The sequence below is a fragment of the Pinus tabuliformis genome, chromosome Q, assembly GCF_031772625.1.
Source record: "Pinus tabuliformis cultivar Carrire ecotype Pingquan chromosome Q, CPIR1, whole genome shotgun sequence".
Classification (NCBI taxonomy): domain Eukaryota; kingdom Viridiplantae; phylum Streptophyta; class Pinopsida; order Pinales; family Pinaceae; genus Pinus; species Pinus tabuliformis.
The window spans coordinates 111,400,678-111,423,671 of record NC_142296.1 but is presented as its reverse complement, the minus strand read 5'-3'; the positions used below and the strand labels follow the sequence as shown (position 1 = coordinate 111,423,671).

The 22,994-nt window shown below is 39.6% G+C and overlaps 1 protein-coding gene across 3 annotated transcripts in view; it reads left to right on the top strand.

Moving 5' to 3' along the window:
• Positions 1 to 22,994, top strand: part of LOC149218477 (uncharacterized) — a 500,716-nt gene that overhangs the window by 243,542 nt on the left and 234,180 nt on the right. For all 3 annotated transcript variants that reach the window (XM_089384075.1, XM_089384076.1, XM_089384074.1), the window contains exon 13: positions 16,122 to 16,165. In XM_089384075.1, coding sequence (XP_089240201.1) covers positions 16,122 to 16,165 — 44 coding nt within the window. The remainder of the gene's footprint in view (positions 1 to 16,121; positions 16,166 to 22,994) is intronic.

Here is a 22,994-nt window from a genome sequence, read left to right as displayed (position 1 = left end):
CAGCCAAAAGAGGTGCAGCCCTACAGAGAAAAATAAACCCCAGCACAAGTACACTAGAGAGAGAAATAATCCAGATTCCAAGCACAGGGTTCTGCTTTTATTGAAAGGCAACATTTCTATATGTTTACAACTTTACTGACATCTGTCTTCATTTACTTTTTTAAATTTCTAGCATATTTTAAATTTTTGGATGATTTTTAAATTTGATTTTTTGTTGTCTTTCACAGGAGCCACAAATTAAATAGAAGCCGGACTCCAAATCTTAACAGAAGCCACAAATTAAACACAAGTTCAAAGCAACAACAATGCCGAGAGAGCGGGACTTTGCTTGGGCTTATTGTGACAAGATTCCCGGAAAATCCATGCTCCTTTGTAAATTTTGCAAAAAGGAATGTAGTGGAGGCATTTATAGATTCAAGTTCCACCTTGCACAAATACCTGGCCATGATATAGGTATTTGCGGCAAGGTTGACGACAATGTCAAACACCAAGCAGCCTTGGCCCTTGAGATGTTAGAGCAGCATAATGCCAAGAAAGCAAAGCAAAATGCTGAAATAGGAACTGTTGGAGTTGATACTTTTTCTGCCACTAGCCCCATGTCACCTCAATCTGTTGAATCCTCAATGCCATTCCCAAGTTTTCCACACATGCCTCCAAGGCCAAGTCAAACTCAAAGCCATGCGAGTCCTTCAACTCCTTCCTTCAACACTGGAGGTGGAAACATAAACACCTTTTTTGCTCCCCGCACAAAACCCGGTTCCCAACCTACCTTGGATGGCACTGGTTGGAAAAAAATATCTATAGTCAGGCAAGGAAGGCCATTGCTAACTTTTGGTACTATTCTGACATACCTTTCCACTGTGCCAGAAGTCCTTATTGGCAAGCTATGATTGATGCAATTGCTGTTGCAGGTCCAGGGTTCAAAGCCCCTACATCAGAGAGCCTTAGGACAAATATGTTGTTAGAGAGTGTTGAAGATGTCATGCTTGTGCTAGCTGAGTTTCGTTCATCATGGGTAGAAACAGGGTGCACGATCATGAGTGATGGATGGACAGATTAGAGGAATAGAACTTTAATAAATTTCCTTGTATCTTGTCCCGCAGGCACAATGTTTCTCAAATCAATGGATGCTTCAGACAAGGTTAAGACTGCCCAACTTATCTGTGAAATGATGGAGGAAGTCGTTCAAGAAGTGGGAGAAGAACATGTTGTACAAATTGTCACCGATAATGCAGCGAATTATATGGCTGCTGGTAGACTTTTTGAGATGAGGCACCCCACTATTTTTTGGACCTCTTGTGCTGCCCATTGCATAGATTTAATGCTTGAGGACATTGGTAAGCTTCATTGGATACATGAGGTTGTGGAGAAGGCAAAATCCATAACCAAATACCTATACAACCACACTATTGTCCTAAACACTATGAGAATATACACTGAAGGTAAAGAAATTGTTCGTCCTGCAGTGACTAGATTTGCAACAAATTTCATATCTTTGCAATCTGTGGTTGAGCAAAAGATAAATCTGAAGAGGATGTTCTTGGGATCTGAGTGGATGGGATCTAAACATTCCAAGACCCCTGAAGGCATCGAAATTGCTGCACTTGTGTTTAATGATGGCTTCTAGAAAGATGCCGAAGAGATTATTGCTGTGACGGAGTCCCTTGTTAGAGTTCTCAGGTACTCCAAGTCTTTTAACTTTTTCATTTTTTAAATTTCATTTCAAGCTTCTTTTATTTACAATGTTTCATATTTCTTTAAATTTGGATGCTTGAACTTTCAGGATGGTTGATGGTGACAAACCCGCTATGGGTTACATTTATGAGGCGATGGATCTCGCAAAGGAGGCCATCAAAAGAAGATATGGGGATGATGAGGCAAAGTATATGCCTCTTTGGGACATTATAGATGCACGTTGGGATAGGCAATTGCATTCCCCCTTACATGCTGCTGGGTACTTCTTAAACCCACAATATTTTTATGATAAGAGCAAATTTAATGAGGATGGGGAGGTTGGCAGAGGACTTATGACATGTGTGGAAAGGTGCTTCCCTGATCCAGAACAACAAAGTCGTGTCTTTTCCCAACTACAAGATTATAGGGCACCATCTAAATTGTTTGCCTATACCAGTGCTATAAGACAAAGGTCTAAGATGTTGCCAGGTACCCAGCTTGAAGGCTTCATCAATTCATTAAATTTGTTTAAACTTTATTTTGTATGTTAAATGTTTTATTAAATTTTCTTTTCTTTTTAAGTTTTTACTATTTACTCACAAACCCTTACGGGCCTTACCACTTGCTAGGTCTTTGGTGGCAAAACTTTGGTAGTGATACGCCAGATTTGAAGAGATTTGCCATTCGAATCTTAAACCAAGCATGCAGTGCTTCAGGTTGTGAACGCAACTGGAGCATGTTTGAGAAAATACATTCTAAGAAGCGCAACCGATTGACACAAAAGCGCTTGAATGACCTTGTATTTGTCCATTACAATCTACGACTTCGCAACAAACAAATACAAGGTGAGATTCGAGAGCTTGAATTTGAAGGTTTCATAATCTAGTTCGTACTTTAAAGTTCAAAGTTCAAACTTCAAACTTCAAAGTGAAATTTTAATTCACATTTCAATGTCTCATGATAATGACAGGTATGGATCATTCAACAATCGACCTTGAAGAGATAGATTTGCAAGCTACAAATGCGGCAGACTGGGTTCAATTAGATGAGCCTCCTCTTTTCAGCCTTCATGACTTGGAGAACTTTGAGAGTCAAGCAAGCGAAGGAGTGGAAGGAATCGCTTCTAGTTCTCACTCTTAAGAGTCTTAGACTCTTAGTTGCTGATTTTTTTCTGATTAGTATGTAGTTTTTAACTTTTTTGTAAACTTTTAGAAGCATATGCTTCTAAGGACTCAAGACTCAGTGCTTTGGATCATGTGTGGACTCATAACACATATGAGATACTTATTTATTCATGATATTTTGGACATCTATTGATATTATGCATTGTTTGGACATACCTTTACCCAATATTAACGAAAAATGGTTTTTTTAATTCAATATATGTGTATATTTTTATTTAATGAACTCAGCGATTTTTTGCCGTTTTTTTCCCGATTTTTTCCCGATCCGATTAAAACTCTTCGCTCTTTTGCCTCACCGATTTATTGCCGATTCCGAGTCTGGTAACATTGATTTTGACACACACTTCTCCTAAGATCTCTCTCCACTTGTTTTGGGTTTTGGTGGCTAGAGAGATCACAAGGGAGAAGCCTTAGACACAAGAGGAAAGGAGACTAAGGTAGCTGCCCTAGAGGAGATGCCCTAGCCCTAGACACAGTCAAAAGGAGAAGGCTCTACGCAGGTTTATATGCAGTCAAGAGTAGGCTCTTCTAGTAGCAGGGAGAGGGTTTCTATAGCTGTCAATGGAAGTCCTAGATGCTGTCAAAGAGAAGTCTAAATCGCAGCCAATGAAGCATGCCCTAGCCACAGTCATGGAGTCTTATCACAGTAAAGAGAAGCTCCTATGCTGTCCTAAAAGAGGCTTCTATAACGCAGCAAGGAGAGGCTTTAACACTGTCCAAGATCACTGTTTCAGGAAGCCCTAATGATGACCTAAACACAGTCCTAAAGGAGGAGACACAACTGCTGTCTTAGAAGTGTCCTTATGCCCTAAACGCAAGCCTTACTAGAGGCCTAGTCACAAAAAGGCCTTATACATAGCCCTCCTAACCGCAATTTGTGAGGTCCTAAACAGAAGGTTGAACCTAGTATTACAGCGTGAAGGATCTGTGTTGATTTGCTGTAGGTGACAGCATGTTCTATCAAGGCTGTTTGGGCACATTAGTATTGTTTTTGAGCTTGACTTGAAGGGCAGAAGAAGCTGCTGAAGGGAGGAACAAGAGACTCTAGCTTAAGGGCTGATTGAGGCACTAATCAAAGGGACCTAAGTCTCAGCCCACTGTTGGGCTAGGCTGTAGGCCATAGCCAACAGTTGGAAGTATTTAAAGTGCTGTGTTAAGAAGTATAGCAACCCCTCAAGCAGCTGACAGTTGGAGCAAATGTGTGAAGGCAAGCCATAGTCAGTAGGTGGACTATGGGATTTGTTTAGAGTGCTGTAGCACACAGCGTTTTGCATCAGTACTTGCAGGCTCAGAGTATCCAATCAAGCTATAGTCGCCCACCTGTGTATACTTGAGTCCAAAGTCTTGAGTTCGCTTCAAGTACTTTAGAACTCTTTTTGCAGCAGACCAATGTCCTTCACAAGGCTTTTGCATAAACCTAGAGAGTATTCCAACAACAAATGAGATGTCCAATCTAGTAGTAGTTAGGTAGTTGAGGCTTCCTACAAGCTGTCTATACTTTGTTTCATCCTCAAATTCTTTTCTTTCAATGGATGTGCGCTTCAAGTTATGTTCCATTGGAGTAGTCAAAGGATTTCCCTCAACCATGCCAAACCTGTTCAACAGATATCCAATGTACTTCTTCTGAGAGAGGAATATAAATTTCGGATATTGAGTTACTTCAATAACAAGATAGTAGTGAACATAGCCCAAGTCAGTCATTTCAAAACCTTTCTTCATTTCCTTCTTTATTGATGCAATGTAGCTCTCATTGTTCGCTGTCATCAAAAGATCATCTACATACATTGCAAGATATAGAACTGTTTTGCCAACTTTCTTGACAAACAAAGTTGCATCATCAAGAACATAATGTTTGAAGTTGAGTTTCAAAAGATGCTCAGTTAACTTTTCATACCAGGCTCGCGGTGCTTGCTTGAGGCCATACAAGGACTTCACAAGCTTGTGTACTTTGTGTTCTTGGCCCTTTACAACAAATCCTTCTGGCTGGGACATAAAAACATTCTCTTTCAGATCTCCATTCAAGAAAGCAATTTTTAGATATCCATTTGATGGAATTTCCAACCGTTCTGAGCTGCCAAGGCAAAGAGTGTCCAGATGGTTGTCCATTTTGTTGTGGGGGCAAAAGTCTCCTCATAATCGACCCCTTCCTTCTGTGCAAAACCTTTTGCCACAAGCTTGGCTTTGTGCTTGTCAAGTGAGCCATCAACTTTATACTTGTTCTTGTAGACCCACTTGCAGCCAATTGGTTTGGTTCTGAATGGAGGATCAACCAACTTCCAAGTGTCATTCTTTATCAAGGCATCATTCTCCTTTTGCATTGCTTCTTTCCATTCATCACAAGAAGCGATTTATTTGAAGGAAGTTGGTTCAAAATCTATAGACAAATTCAGTTCATAATCATAAGAAACATCCATATCAGCAGTTGAATCAGAATCGTCTACATCACCTCCATTTTGCTTGGTTGAATTTCTTGTTCCTGTCTTTCCAACCTCATCAGGACGAAAACTTTCAAGTGTCTTTGTCAGCGATTTGGAGGACCTTTTTGAAAAATCCTAGGCTGCTCAGTTGAATGAGATGGGACTAAATCAAGATTGAGTCTCCCAATTTTGTCAATCACATCACTCAAATTGTCATCAATGGCTGGAGCTTCATGTGGGGGAGAGTGCTTCAGAAGAAGATTCCACAGATTGATTTAGTAAAGGAATCTCCCCTTCAAGATGTGGAATCTGATTATCAAATTCTTGAAATGAATTTGCATGTCCGAATCTATCCAAGCGATCAAGTTGCCGCTCGACAACATTGTCAACTTTGGAAGACTAAAAAAAGATCACATCTCTAGATCAACGTTGCACGAAGTGGGGATGTTTTTTGGAAGCGGGGACGCGGAAGCGTCATTTCCCAAAAATCTAGGAAGCGAAGCATCTACTATATATATATATTTTATATTTTTTTGCATTTAGATTATAGAAAACATCCAAAATACCAAATTAGTTGTAGAAGACATGAAAACATGCATATTTTTACATAAATCAAGATAGATATGACATCCATTGTACATCAATGATTAATTATTCCAACATCAACCATCTACAATCTAGATTCCTCTTCTCTTGTCTAGCCTTTGCCTCTACTTCAATTCTATAGGGATTTTAGTCAACATTGCCTAATTTTAATCGAACTACTTAATCCATGCCTTATAATATGGTAGAGAAAGCTTAACATGCCTGATCAATGATTTTGACTTGAGTGAACGGTACATAATTGCTAAAGCCCATGACAAAGGAGTTAAACAATCAATAACACCAACACTAGGGTACATATAGGGCTTGGTGCTCTTGATCAAATGCTAATCACATGCCCTCATACATTATACAATCCAATGAAACGCCACAATCCCATTGATCTTGAAAACTGTTAAGTCTGCTGAATTTTGAATGGGATATGAAATTATATTTTTTCCATGTGAAGTCTGATGAGGTTGGAACCACTCTCAAACATCCTTAGTCATTTCATGGTAATGTTAAAAATTAAAGTAGAAGGATGGAAATGAAAGATAAAGGAGAATGTTGCTTTTACTTTAGGAATTTATTATTACCATTAGGGAGCATCTAGGGAGCATTAAGAGGCACCTTGGGAGTATTCGGAAAGTGTATTTCCTCACATAACAATTTGAAATTTGCAAAAAAATAACAAAAAAAGCCATGCGGAACCATGTGAACCGTCCACCTTCTCTCGTATCCGATCGCGATCCACGGTGGATACATGCCTGAACCTCCACAGATCCGCACCCGATCCTTTCCCGATCCACAGATCCAATTTTCCAGGAATCACCAAAAAAAGGCAGAACTGTGGATCTGATTTTTTGATCTGCGGTTCCGTCAAAGAATCGGTGGCAGATCCATACGTGATGCGGATTTGCCTCCGGATCTTTGGTGCGGGGGGGGGGGGGGGGGGGCAGACGGTTCCTGCAACACTGCTCTAGATACAACAAAATTATTATTAACTTCATCATAGAGACTGTATGCTTTGGAGGTATTTGAATACCCCAAGAAGATACACTTATGACTCCTTGCACCAAGTTTGTTTCTTTGTTCCTTTGGTATCAAGGCATAACAGGTGGAACCAAAGACCCTGAGATGCTTTACCGAAGGAATGTGGCCGTACCACATTCATAAGGAGTCTTGTTTCTAATAGCATTAGATGGACATCTATTCTTTACATATATAAAACATAGAACTGCATCAACCCAAAACATCAATTTTACTTTCTTGAAAAGCATCACGGAACGTACCATATTTAAGATTGTCCTATTCATTCTTTCAGCTACTCCGTTCTATTGGGGATTATAAGGCACAATTGTTTGATGTTTGATCCCATGCTGGTGAAGATAGTTTTCAAATTCATTTGAAGTGTATTCTTTTCCATTATCAGTGAGAATAGAGCCAATATGAGATTGTGCATCATTTTCAAACCATGCATGAAGGTTCTTGAATGTTTGAAAAACATCATATTTGTTCTTCAATAAATAAACCCAACACATTCTTGTGTAGTCATCAATAAATGTCATCATATATTTATTTCCATTTGCAAAAGGAACAAGCATTGGGCCACATAAGTCTAAATGAATGAGTTCAAGTTTTCTATGTGCTCTTGAATGTGAATATGAAAAGATTGTTTGCCGTGCTTTCCTAAGATACAAGGATCACATTGCTTAAGTTTCCTAGGAATTGTAGGCAAACCAGTAAAACCACTTTTCTTCAACATACGAAGGTTGTCATAATTCAAGTGTCTAAATCTAGCATGCCATAAAATACTTGATGGAAATGTACCTTCATCATAATGAGAACTGTATGAGAAGTTTTGTGCATGAGCAGAGGTGCCTTGCAGCTTGAGAAGTCTTTCTTCTTCTATCCTCGTCATGCCAAGTGAGCTATCTGATGCTTTTATGACTTCAACCTTGCCATCAAATATATGAATGGAGTGTCCTCGTTGGTGGATGTGGACTAAAGACAACAAGTTTCTCCTTAACTGTCGAAGATATAAAACATCATGCAAAAGAAAGCCTGGAAGACCAGGCAATTTGAGCCAAATGGTGCCAAGCCCTGATGGCTTGAGTTTTGATTTGTCTGCAAAGTATACTGCTCCATCAACATTGTCAGTAAATTCTTCAAAAAAATCTCTCCTAAAAGTCATGTGGCAAGTTGCTCCTGAATCAAGCAACCAATCATTTTTCCAAGAAGCAAGTGAAGCATTAAACAAGTCTTCAATTACTCCAATATTACAATGTGCCACAACATAGTGAGCAGATTTGGGTGCTTTACCTTTCTCTTTGTCATGGGTTTTGCCTTTGGCTTCATTTCTTTCCTGCTCAATTATGTCCCAAGGCAACTTACATGTAGATGCATCATGTCCATTTATATTGCAACGTATGCAATAAAGATCAAACTTTTCTCCTTGAAAGTGTCTGCCCCCTGCCTCTAAAATTTCTTCTTCCTCTTCCACTTCGGCCACCTCTTCCTCTAGAAGAATCTTGAGCATGATTCTTCTCTCTATGTGCAAGACACACAGCTTCTTCAGAACACTGAGGAGCTGTCTTCTTCCCAAAAACCTTCTCTCTCTCAGCAAACTTCTTTTCAAGGGAGTCAAAGGTAATCTCCTTGAGGTTTCCACTTGCTTGTAATGACTCAAGATAATTTGAATAAGTGGGATATAGTGCCTTGACATAAGTTATGAGAGGAATGTCTATTTGAACACCAGTGGTTTTGATATCATGCATAATATATCTTACTTCTGATGCTAAAGCAAGAGGGTCATCATTTTTCAATTCAAGACTGAACAATTTAACCATTAATTGGACAACTTCAAGTTCAGAGTGTGAGTCATAGAGTTCCTTCAACTTCTGTATGACTTCGAAAACATTTGAAAATGGTGAAATATGGCGACTCACCTCTTCATTTACAAATGCTGCCATCAAGGCATATTCCTTGCTGTTCTTGTTTTCCCAAATGGCGATCTCCTTATCTGAGGTGGGCTTAGCAGGTTCATTATCTCCTTCCCCTACACAAACTCCTTTCCACAACTCATTGAAAATGAGAGTGTGTTTTATCTTCTGCGACCATTCTAGATAGTTCTCTTTCCCAGAGAGGACTATTCCAACAATTGATATTAGTGAATGCATCTTAAAAATGTACTTTGCTACCAATATATTAAAAAATGCACTTCTAGTTGTAAAAAAATGCAGTTCTGGTGTAAAATTGCAATTTGATATATATGGGATAGAGGTATTATTTGGGGTAGTTGTTATATGGGGGAGGATATATATGGGAAAGGGAGTATATGGGGGAGGGAGTATTTAGGGAAGGGTGTATATGGGGGAGGGGTCAACGATTGACCGAGAGTTGACAACATTATATGGGTGGAGGAGCGTGTAACATAATACACAACGTAGAAACCAATGGAGAAACTGGTATGGAGAAGCCGGTATGGCAGGGTGGTATGTAATATAAAAAACCAGGAGCAGATTCACATATGGACCGGGGTTGTATGGATTGTGCTAGAAAGGCAAGACAAAAATGAGAACTTGTAGCAAACTCATTGACTTGAGTATTTGCAGAAGCTGCAACTTGTTCGTACTCAGGTCTTTCTTCTTTCCAGCCTGCAAAGTAGTCTCTCCACCTGTATCCTTCTTGACCTTCCCCTTTTCCTTCCTTGCCTAATTGGCAAGAGAATGATTCTTGTCATCATACTTGTGCTAGCCTCTTCACAGATATTCCTCTTGAAAAGTTGAATATCTTTCTGGATGAAATCATCCCACAGTCTGTCTCAATTTGGAAGTTTTTCTCATGCCAAAATGCCCTTGATGAAAGGAGCCCATGGTTTAGTTAAAATATTTAGGGCCATCCTTGCCATCTCTCCATTTGTCATGGTCTCCCCAACTGCAGCCAACTCATCATGAACCTTTGTGATCTTGGTGAGATAAGAGGTCGCAGTGTTTGATATGGTCATTGTGGTGCCCTTGAGTTTCTTTCGCAACAATATCTTCCTGTTGATGTTATCGCTTTGGTATAGCTTTGTCAAAGCCATCCACATCTCTGTTTTGCTATTCTTCTTGGATAGGTGAGGAATCACATGGTCCTTCACCACATCCAAGATAAACCTTTTGGCTTTCACTTTCTTCTGGTTGTGGATGACTAGATTTGCAGCAATTGTCGGTGGGGTGAGTTTGGTATTGGCAATTCCATATCTCATTCTCAATTTGTAAATGGGCGCTCCAGCCTGTCCTCGAACCTTAAACTGCTCGTGACCATTTCCAAAATCAAAAACCCAAAGGAAAATCTGTTACTTGAAGTTAAAAAAAATATGCTGCAACCTGTATGAAATCTTATCTCCTTCCTTTAGAGTCATAGCTTTGATACCATATTAATTTCTTAATTCCAGATCTGATTTTAATTTCCTAGCAATTTTATACCCAAATTTTTTTTATACTTTTTCTGTTGAGTCTTCAACGACGAAGATTAAATCTCTAATCAACAATTGATTAGATTTGGCTTGATCCATGTCATTTAGAACCTTCTAACCTAGTTTTATATTTATACCCTTTAATATTTTTATTTTCCTAAGTTTAGACTTAGGAACCCATTAAAAATATTAGTTATTTTAATATCTCTCTTACTGGGTAGAATTTCCCCAAACCATTTCTGGGTCTTGGAGATCTCATGTGCTTTAGCCTCTCCACCAATTTTCATGGCTAGAGCACATCCGATGCTACCCCAAATCAACAATTGTTGTGTTAGTCTAATTCTTGGCTTGTGAGGCATCTCAAAAGGCATGTTAGATATTGAGGCAACAAGAACAATTCTCTCACTGCAACCCTTGTGTTGTACTTCTTGAGCTTATACATCCATCTAGAGCTCACAATTGATTTCCCCTCCGGCCTTGTCACAATGTCCCACACATCATTCTTCATGATGGAGGCATACTCAATCATGGCATCGCTCTAGGGTTGCGGGGGAGCGGCTCCCCCCCCCCCATCGAACCCGCTCCCTTTGGGAGCGACTAGGGAGCACCCTCCCGCATGGGAGCGAATTTCGGGAGCGAAATTTTCGCTCCCTAGCTGTTTTTGCAATTTTTTTTTGTAGTAACATTCCATATGCAATTATTTTCAAAGAAATAAATAATTTTTTAGTGGGGCAGCCTAATTATCGAGCCTATGGCCCTAGTATTGATACACGATTCATGGTAATGTTAAATTCGTGAAGTAAAAGTGACATTCTCCTTAATCTTCATTTTCATCGTTTTACTTAAATTTTTAACATTACCATGAAATGACTAAGGATGTTTGAGAGTGGTTCCGACCTCATTGGATTTCATATGGAGAAAGTAGAATTTTAAATCTCATTCAAAATCCAGCAAACTTACCCATTTTTTAGGATTTCAAGATTGGGAGGATTGCAATGTTTCCATTGGATTTTGTCATGTATTAGGGTATGGAACTCGTATTTAATGAAGAGCACCAATCCCTCTATGTACCTTGATGTTGGTGACATTGGTTGTCGAACTCCTCTATCATGACCCTACTAAAAATCTAACCATCACTCGAACAAAATATTGACTTGACATGCTATGTTTTTTCTATCTTATGTTAATGAGGGTGATATTAATGACAAAGATCTTGATTTTGCAATAAGACTAAAAAATTAGACATTTCTCGCGGCGGCAAGAGACCCAAGCATTAGCAATAGATAATAGATTTACTTGTCTTTTCTAGTTTCTAGTAGTTTTTATAAGTGTTGACTCTTTCATATTTATTAATTAATGACAAAGATCTTGACTTTCGAACAAGACTCAAAAATTAGACATTTCTCGCGGCGACAAGAGACCCAAGCATTAGCAATAGATAATAAATTTACTTGTCTTTTCTAGTTTCTAGTAGTTTTTATAAGTGTTGACTCTTTCATATTTATTATGATATTTTTTGTAAACAATATATGACAATTTAAGTTTGAAGTTTGAAGTTGGCAATTATAACTCATTGGTTCGTGAAAGTTGAAAGCTGTTTCATTTGATTGCATTTTATAACATTTCATTTCATGTTAGATATTATTTGTTGTAATGGTTACACTTAGCTTACAAGTACAACTTTGGTGATCAATAATGATAAATGTTAGATATTAAATTTTGAAAGCTTGGAACTTTGAGATTGATGATTGATGATTCATGAGACTCAATATGTTGTATGTTACTAACTTGTGGACGTGGTTGATGAAGATTATAACTTCTAGATGATTGTTGTTATATTGTTCAATCTATGTTTTTTATATCTAATTCATCATTCTACATGTTTTTGTTGACATGTATGCATCAAAATATAAAAAATATATATATTATATAAAAAATGCTCCGGGATTCGCTCCCAAACCGAGAGCTTCTAAAAATGTCGCTCCGCTCCCGTTTTGGCTCCCGCTCCCAAGTAACCTTGCATCGCTCCAAACCTATTGGTTTGCTACCTCCTCAATATTGGTAGGTTCAAAATCAATGATGGTACTCATGAGAGCCATGTAACAAAGAAATTTCCTTGGAGGCCCACTCTCCCTTAAGTACTCCTAGGAGCATCCACATGCTCTTGAGCATCTCTTAATGCCTTCGCTAGCCATCTCAACCTTCTCTTGATAGAATTGGAAGGAGCCTCCAACTCCTCCTCCTAACCTAAAGTATAAATTCTTTTTATAGGTGGCAATAGTCTTTCCTCAATCTTCGGAGCCTCTTGCTCCCTATCCTTTGTCACTATTGGAAGGGGTTCTTGTGATTTCCTAAATGTTCAACCCTCCTCAAACCTAACATCTCGGCTCTCTACAATCTTTCTTTGTGTTGGAATAAACAACTTCTATGCCTTGGGAGTCCCTCTATACCTCACAAAGATGGCTTTCTCTGCTGAGGGTTCCAACGTGTTAAAATTGGCAACTAGGGCCAAACTCCATGTGGGTCTTCTTATTTATGGCAGCTGATATTTTTCTTGGATTCCTCTCGTCGAGAGGTGTAGGATTGATCTAAAGATCATCCGATTCCGACATGTATTCATGGAGATATGAATTTATTTGTGTTATGTGACAATTCGTCAAGGTCGGCTAGCAACCAAATTACCCCCACTTATCCTCAACGTTTTATTATAAATAGAAGAGGTCTTCAAGTCATTTTGACACACACTTCTCCTAAGATCTCTCTCCACTTGTTTTGGGTTTTGGTGGCTAGAGAGATCAAGAGGGAGAAGCCCTAGACACAAGAGGAAAGGAGACTAAGGGAGCTGCCCTAGAGGAGATGCCCTAGCCCTAGACATAGTCAAAAGGAGAAGGCTCTACGCAGGTTTATATGCAGTCAAGAGTAGGCTCTTCTAGTTACAAGGAGAGGGTTTCTTCAGCTGTCAATGGAAGCCCTAGATGCTGTGAAAGAGAAGTCTAAATCGCAGTCAATGAAGCATGCCCTAGCCACAGTCATGGAGTCTTATCACAGTATAGAGAAGCTCCTATGCTGTCCTAAAAGAGGCTTCTATAATGCAGCAAGGAGAGGCTTTAACACTGTCCAAGATCACTGTTTCAGGAAGCCCTAATGATCATGATCAGTGAAGCAGCAAAGGAAGGAAGGTTCCTTGGTTATAGTGCTAGAAAGGCAAGACAAAAATGAGAACTTGTAGCAAACTCATTGACTTGAGTATTTGCAGAAGCTGCAACTTGTTCGTACTCAGGTCTTTCTTCTTTCCAGCCTGCAAAGGAGTCTCTCCACCTGTATCCTTCTTGACCTTCCCCTTTTCCTTCCTTGCCTAATTGGCAAGAGAATGATTCTTGTCATCATACTTGTGCTAGCCTCTTCACAGATATTCCTCTTGAAAAGTTGAATATCTTTCTGGATGAAATCATCCCACAGTCTGTCTCAATTTGGAAGTTTTTCTCATGCCAAAATGCCCTTGATGAAAGGAGCCCATGGTTTAGTTAAAATATTTAGGGCCATCCTTGCCATCTCTCCATTTGTCATGGTCTCCCCAACTGCAGCCAACTCATCATCAACCTTTGTGATCTTGGTGAGATAAGAGGTCGCAGTGTTTGATATGGTCATTGTGGTGCCCTTGAGTTTCTCTCGCAACAATATCTCACTGTTGATGTTATCGCTTTGGTATAGCTTTGTCAAAGCCATCCACATCTTTGTTTTGGTATTCTTCTTGGATAGGTGAGGAATGACATGGTCCTTCACCACATCCAAGATAAACCTTTTGGCTTTCACTTTCTTCTGGTTGTGGATGACTAGATTTGCAGCAGTTGTAGGTGGGGTGAGTTTGGTATTGGCAATTCCATATCTCATTCTCAATTTGTAAATGGGCGCTCCAGCCTGTCCTCGAACCTTAAACTGCTCGTGACCATTTCCAAAATCAAAAACCCAAAGGAAAATCTGTTACTTGAAGTTAAAAAAAATATGCTGCAACCTGTATGAAATCTTATCTCCTTCCTTCAGAGTCATAGCTTTGATACCATATTAATTTCTTAATTCCAGATCTGATTTTAATTTCCTAGCAATTTTATACCCAATTTTTTTTTTTTTTTTGCAGTCACTGAATGTAAAACACATTGGAAATTTTAGCAAAAAATTAAATAGCAGAAGCACATACAACAAATATGTCACATAGCAAATAACCCTCTAATTACTCTCCACTTTTATTATCTGAATAATGGGCTCCTTCACTGGGAAAATGACCTAACTACCCTTGAAATCCCTGATATGCACCCAACTGAATTTTCATCCACTCGTGTAGCCTATGTAGCTATTGAAACCCTCGCACTTGTGGCCTGTCTCACATGAACCCACCATACATGTGGTTCGTACACTATTCTCCTCACACCTGTGGCCTCTTTGTCACTCATTATGCTCACACATGTGCCCTTCAACAATTTCTGGTGCTCTGAAGATCAATTCTGCTTAGCCTCGACTAGATCTTACTTATGGGATTTCCTATCACTGCTGCAACACTTCTTTTCTGTTTATCCTTGAGTATGACTCTCACTCGTGTTGTGTGTTTGTCCTCTCATTAACCTTGCTTTTAAAATTTCTCATTGAGCTAAATCCCTAACCTTAATCTTCAAAGTGATGGATGGCTAGGATTAAATCCTAACTCAGTTGAGATCAATGATTGAGATTAAAACAAATTCACTTACGTAAATAATTTACGTTTTCTAAGTTAACTTAGGCTAAATTACAAAAGCAACTTACTTAATAAATTGAGCAAGGATGCTAAGGAGACTTTGGACTATTCCTGCATGCTGATACTTAGCCAGTGCAGAAGTATTTATAATTTTGTCCACTGCTACAGTCATCAACAATGTGCCCATGCCATATAGGGCTCAACACCCTTGCTTAATGCTCCTTCTCCAAAGCAAGTTGTCATCCCAAAGGAGCAACCGACCTCCATGTGGCCATCATGAGGAATGTCATCATGCTATCTAGGACTCCGAAGAGGAATGCCAGACAAGAATCAAGAATCAAGAATCAAGACACAAGGTCCAGCAATCAATGAGCATGCGAATTCCAATTTGTATGTGCTTCATTGAACAACCAAGGGTCATCCATACACCATGCACCCTACATCACATGGAGCACCACCAACCATTTTGTAAACAGTTTTGGAGTAAACCTGAAAGCTATGAAAAAACCAAATTGAAAAATCCCCTAGCATCCAAGAACAGGAAACTTCTAATTGTAGAGAAGAAGCTAGTGATTTTTCCTTGAGTTGATGCATTTTGCTGTTGTCGATGTTAGGAAAATTAGTTCTTCTCATAGTGCTAGATCTGGCCAAGTTTGGAGGTTAGGTGGGGCATGTCAACAGACAACACTTGGCAGTATATAATAAAATCTTCAGAGCAGAATATGTTTTTTTTCCTATATTTCCCAATACGCAGCTTCATTTGGTGTTAAAGTGCCTGCATATGTCATATCTGACCTCTTAGTTTATTGTGTTGATATATATGGAATGAGCGGTTTTTGTTTGAAGTAGGATGGAAGCATACTGTTGTTCTGGAATGACTTTTCCTAAATTGGTGAACAAAAGAATCGAATTTGTTTCTTTTTGTTGTGCCTTGCAATGCTTGAAATCTCAAATGTTTTACTACATCATCTCTTAGCTTGTTTTTCTTGGAAGTTTAGTTTTTAATATGATTTTTAGTGAAAATTTTGTATTGTATGGTGCAATTTATTGATGTGATTGTAACGTGTATTTATTTTAAGGTGGCAAGGATGCAGATACAAAGACGATTGATTCTCTTGCCGCGGTATGCATTATATTTTCATATTTGCTTTTTTCATGCATCTTTGATATTTCTTCTAAACCTCGAGAGAGAAAACACATGATTACCAGGTATGCATGGAATTCAAACATAGAGGATGATTGAATGCAAAAAATACGAAATGATTAGTATGATTGAGATATTTCTTACTATAGGGAAACATATCAAGTTATTAGTTGCACTGCTACAAAAAATTTCCAATATGAGGAGAGACACAACTAGGAAAATATGCCTGGGGGACATGTGGACACACCCCCTTAATTTTGGGGAACGTTGGAGTCCCTATCATAGGTGCACTCTCTGAAATCCTAGAAAACTAGAAATTACTCTTAGATATATAAAAAACATAAATGATATATTTAACAGTTACGTGTTAACATATGTAAACCAATAACATTTATGATTTGAATCAATCAAATGCCTAAAAAATGAAACAGTGAAAAAAATGTTCACATTGGATGTAAGTTGGATGTTCTCCATGTCTAATGTATGTAATATGTTGAATCTAGGGTTTTCTATTGTGCCCTAACTTGTTGAAAATTTATTGAATGATGTCTAGATGTAACTCTTGCATGCATTATTCATGAATAGCATGTAATGAATTTCATAGTGGTGTACTCTAATGCTCTCCCATAAAAATCCTTGTCCCATTGCATAGGTAATTGTTAAGGTTTTTGATGATAGGGCATCAGGAATTTGGCCTCATTAGCAACTTTTTGGTTAATCAATAAAATCATAGACTCCAGTCTGCCAAGGATCTGGGCACTGGCCTTATTTTGTTGGTGATCAATCTTATTTTTATCCACAAATTCTTCTTCTCTAAATTTGGCCCCTTCAAGGCCAAGATTGCTAACTAGGGCTTGGTGTGAATCCCTAGGAAAGGTACATTTGTGGGATTGGATAGCCTAAACATCAATGGGATTGCATTTTCCACCACCCACTTCAATCTTATTCATAAATTTCTGCGCCCTAGTGTAACCCTAGTCTAGTCTTGCTTCCTCTTAGGGGCTTGTTTGAATGTTTCATGTGCCTTGGTATTGCTATCATACATTGTTGGAAACCCTTTCTCCTTGCCTTGACCTTTGGCCATCCGAGCACACAACTAACCAATCAAGCCCTAGGTCTTGTGCCTCATTCTATGGGCCCCTTCAAAGAAAGTGAATTTCCTCCTTTTGGATCTTAAGCCTAAATTTGCCCTTCTTGTAGATACCCTCATTGTGTCAACTTGAACCTTAACTTTAGTATACCTATTAGGTGACCTTCTCACATACCAGGACTCATCCCATCGGTGAAAATCCGTATAGATTAAGGGGTTTTGGCTGTGGTGACAGTGGGCCATAACCCCATTGTTGTCACTTGCTGTACTGGTAGACTTGTAGGGTGCCCCTCTCCAAGGACCACTATATTTTGCAGCAGCACTCATCAATATGGGCTGGATGGGACAAACATTCCCAGTTTCTGCAACTTATCTTAGTGCATCATTATGAAAATTTCTAGATATTGTTTGCAGTTTCAGTGATAACAAAATGTAAGAACCCATGCTCCAGCAAAAGCCTACTGAAGGTGCTAACCCCTGCTGTTGTAAACATATTAGTACTTCGTCACTGACCAAACTGTTTCTCAAAATGGACCTATGATTGAAGTGTAACAAACCCAAAAGTCCCTGCTTTTGGGGTGAGTGCCCAGGAGGTCCCTCAGAAAGTGTATGCTCCCCTTTTTGGGAGAAATGTTTCTTCATAACCCCTAAAAAGAGGGAGCATGGGCATGATGTCGGAGTAAGTTTCTTTGTCTTGGGAGTGCAGGAAGCAACCCCCCAACCTTGGGGAGCATGCCCCTGCATAACACGAGTTAGAACTTGGTACGAATGTTATCAAAAGGGGACCAGTTCTGATAAAACTGTCCAGTCTAACTGGTCAGGTTGAAGGCTTTAAATTTTGAATTGGTAATGGTCAATTCCTAACTGAACTTGGCCATTGATGCCAAAACGATCAGTTCCATATGGAACCATATAGCCAGTGATGGGGACCACTTAAACTCAATTTTTATTTATTTTTTAAATCAATAAAATTAAAAAGGTGAAACTCTAAAACCCTAGGCTTCCTTAATGCTATTTAAGGAGGTCCTGACCCTCTATTCAACTCACACAATTCATTTGAGTAATTTGAAAATTTTGAGTTAAGTTTCTTGGGCCGATTTGGAGAACTGATTGGCAGGCTGATTGAATAGCTGATTTGGTGAGTTTTGAGCTGAGTTTCTTGGGTTGATTTGGAGCTGATTCAAGGTTTTATTTTCATAATTTCTTGTGCTGATTCCTTTCTAGAAGCCCTTTAGAGCTTCTTTGTTGATGTATTTTGGTTCAGATATGGGTTGTAATTGCTGCTATTTTGGTTATATGCACCCTTGTTATATACATGAGAAACTTTGCATGGTTTGGATTCACATGGATGCACACACACACATAGATATTCAGAATTTGAATATTTTATGTATTTTTTGGTTGGCTGGTTTTGTGATTCTATTTTGTTTCTGGTCCAGTGGGTTGACTGGTTTGATGGCTGGTCCAGTGCTGTTGACATTGATCAGTACTTATTACCATGGAAATATAATGATTGCATCCAGGAAATGATTAATTTTTTGACAATTCTCTCATCCAACTTCCACCTCTCTCTCTCTCTCTCACACATAGTCACAGAGGGACAAAACTCCCAATTTCAGATCTGTCATCCCCTACATCAGGGGGCATGTCCTTGTGTAACAGTGATTAGTCAATGCCTATTTACAAGGAAATATATAGATTTCATCTAAGAAGTCATTAAATTGTGACAATTAAATTTTGTCCAACCTCTTTCTCTCTATAAAAGGAAAAAAATCTCCTTTCCAGGCCCAAATTTCAGCCACTAGTACCATTTCCTTGGTCTTGTTACCACTTGAACCAGCAGGGGACCTAAAAGGGGTTCCTAAGAGGGCAATTTCTAGGTTAAGGACAATGGTGGAGGCTTAGCCCCACTGTCACCACAACTAATTTTCCCTGCTCTTTACGGACTTTCACTGATGGGAGGAGTGCCGGTAGTGTAGGGATCACTTGTAAAGTATATGTCAATGGATAGGTGGATAGTGAACCTAGAAACCCTTTCCCGAGGATGGAGTGAAGAATGGAACTTGCTTGCTCTTTAACCAAGGGACTTGGTCCTCCAGGGGCAAGGGGTGCTATAGGATAAAATGCATGGTGTATGGAGAATGGAGATACCCTCAAAGGTCTTCCTGGGACCTTTGGCACACTGTAAGATTATCTGCAACTGTCACAAAGTTACATGCATGTCCATAAACAATAACCAACTATCAAAGCAAAAAAGATTGATTACCTCAAGCCTCCGTGTAGATTTGCTGGAGAGCGCAATGCAGCTAGGTGGAAGTCCCTTGAGCCAGCTCTAGATCAAGTCTTGCACATAGAAGAAACAAGCATAATCACAACATACAACCTTGATAACTAATACATGAATACATAAAAGACATCTAGTTACACATAACTAAGGTACTCGTGCTAAAAGATATTGGACAAACAAGTAAATGAATTATAGTACCAAGGTCCAACACCACGGAGTAGACAGTACAACTGTAGTTCTATATTAATGTTGAAGAGTGATTACAACCATCTGTTGCATCAGCCTTCCCTTACCCCTCCAGCTTCTCTCTCTCTCTCTCTCTCCTTCTTACCAACTTCTTATGCTTAGATTTGAGACTATGCTCGACAATCAAGTAAGCTATCCTTTCAAATGATCTGACCTCTATCACCATAGCCCTAGCTTTGCTTATGTAGCAATTGAGTTAGGGTTGCCAAGTTCCTCCATGAGTCTCTTAAGGTAAAAGCAATGATGTTGCCATGCTTTTCAGCTCTTTCCCATTTGCCTCCTTCATTAGGATTTAGAAATCCCACAAATAGGTCGAACTTGAGATGTTTCCTTGCTTTTCTGAGTAGATTTAGGAGGGAATATAGAGATATTTATGAGTCAATTCGCTCCTTTGACCTCTAGATGCTCATTAGGATCCACTAACACTGTTCCCGAACTAACAACTAGAGTTAGTAGGGTCACTAATGCTCCCTTAGGCTTACAGAGAAGCTTTATAAAGCATGTTGTCAATGTTTAGCCAACGTTAGTGTGGAAACAAGGCTTGTGATCTTGGTCTTTGCTTCAGCTATCATGTCTTTCCCTCTGAGCTGATGAGGGGGTCGTTTTTCTGTATAACAAGGGGTGAGGATTGGAGGGTTGAGGGGGAGAAGGAATAGGCTAATAGATGAGGTTGTCAATCCATATAATCCTTGGGAAACTTGGACTCCCAAATGGTCCTTGACAAATAATCTTTATTGAGAAGTGGGACCACATGGGGCCAGGTGGACCCAATCCAGGTTTGGGGATGGAATGTAGTAACCAATGATGCTCCTATCTTGGACAAGGTGAAAGGAAAGGACCAAACAAGGATATTTACTTCAAAATGTTGAATTAATCCTGTTGAGGTCTAGCCTTGGGGAGGCCTACGCAAAATTTGATCCTAGAGCTAGGGCTTGGGATTCTCAGAGATTCCACTATTAGAATTGCCTCAAATTTGGAGGAGAGGGTGGGGACCCACCAACACAATAGCTTGTAGGAGATCGAATTTTTTCCTTGGGTCAATTCCTAGAAAATTGATGCCCTATGTGACCTAATGGAGCTAGAACTAGGGAAAAAGGGGAAAAGGGTAAAAAGAGGGTTAAAATGATCACCTTTTTTGAGGGATCAGTGCCTAATTCACTTGGGGATATGGAGTCAAGGATGATGATGACTAAGAACTTGGTTTCTTGGTCAAGGAGGCTCGGAAAGTCAGCTTCATCCAATGTTGAGAGAAAGAAAAGAAAAGTGACCTTCAAGCATTTATATTTCAAAGAAAATGATGCAAGCTTATCGAGACAAATAATCTCTGAGACATTTCATTCATATAATATTGGCCCATACACTAAATTAGCTAAAACATGCTTAATTCCACATTTCAATTATGAAGCAACTAGCCCTAATTTTAGAAGTATGCAGAACCAAGAATAACAAAGTCAAAATTTACTTATGACGTTATAGAATATATCCAACCAGCATTTCGTTTGCAAGACAAAGCTCCAAGACAAGAAAAATAGCCCAAATCCATACGTCAAAATTCATCCATCTCCAAAAATATCCTCTAAGGAAAAAATGCGAAGTTATCTATGATTAGAGAGATCCCAAGTCAAGTGATGATCCAAATGAGTGTATCTAACATCAATATATAGCCTCCTAAGGAGTTCGAATTAGCCTATGGGCCTACATTAGCCCCTAATGATAAAATAATGTGCAATTAAAACCCTTATTGGTGACAAGCCCACCAAACTAGCTTACAAGTGTAAAAATAAGCCTCACAAGGGGCCAAATAATAATATGTACATGTCGTGGGGCCCTCCAAAGGCCTAATAATGTCCTGAAGTGCCATATTGAGGAATAAATTCCTCGGAATATGATGGACAAGGGGGTGGCCCCTTGTTCTTCAAGTAGTAGACCTGTGGTGCTCCCAGTGGTTCTAAGGGCACATAAATGGTCCCATGGGTCTCCATATGAATCAGAGATGCCTATTGATCATCTGCAAGGGTCCGAGTGGTGGAATGAATGCTGCCATGACATCGTACAAGTCCTTGGACACCTGATAAGAGTGTGGGGATCCTACGAGGGCCTGCTGGGCATAATGTACCAAGCATATCACCATCATCTCAAAAGTGGATCGTTAGTAGTCTTTGAGCATCGATGAAGATTCGTGGAGTGCTGTCTTCTGCTCTGGAGGCCAATGGCTCTCTATGCACACCCTATATGTGCCAATATAGACCTTTGGGGGTTAGGATCCCGTATAGGGAGACCAAACCCAAATGGAAACCACCTGTAATCTTACATAAGATCCAATGTGTCCCCTAGGCTTCTAGTACAACCAGTCATTGAAGTAATCGAGTAAAGGATTTTACAAACCGTGGATAGCAAATTGGGCACTTCATAATGGTATGCCCTTCCTTAGTGGGCTTTGGCATGTGCTAGTGTCTCCCAGCTCCTACCAGGGTTAACCAAGTATCTTATTAGGTGGTTTCAGCGCTTAAAGGGGATAGTATGTCCAAGGTACATCCTTCTAATGGGGGTGGCAAGTGTTAAATAAGTGGAATGGAATAGGGAATGAGAGGGGCAACCCTGGGCCACATATTGGGGCATAGGGGTAGTTGGATAAGGGGAAGTTCACACCTGGGTATGTAATGTGTAGGAGGGAGCAATCATGGTACACAAGGTGCCCCGACCTTGATTTTTCCACCCTTCTTTATATGCCTTTTGCCTTTTATGAATTTTCTTTAGTTAACTGCTTGGGGCTCAAAGGACAAGAGCATGATGTGTAAGATATAGCAGTGATTAAGCCATTTTAGCTAGGGCGGTTCATTGCCCTCCAGGGGTTGGGACAATCATGGGTTCCTGAATGATAGAGGAAGCTCATCTAGGGCCTATGGAACTAGGGTGATGAGCATGGATTGGGGTAGAGCTCATGTATTGGATTTTGCCCACGTGCTAATTATTTTGTCTCGGCCATCTTTTTCATTTTCTGGTACAATTTCCTATTAAATGTGGCTAATTATGTTTTTTTCTTTTTCTTTTAACTGCTTCAACCTCCGGGGTGTCATTCTAGGCCTGACCCAAGGTGGGGGCAAGGGTATAGGGAGGCTAGTCCTATGTGGACCCAGGATGGAAATGTGGACCCAGGCGGGAGAAATGATGAATGGATCATAGTG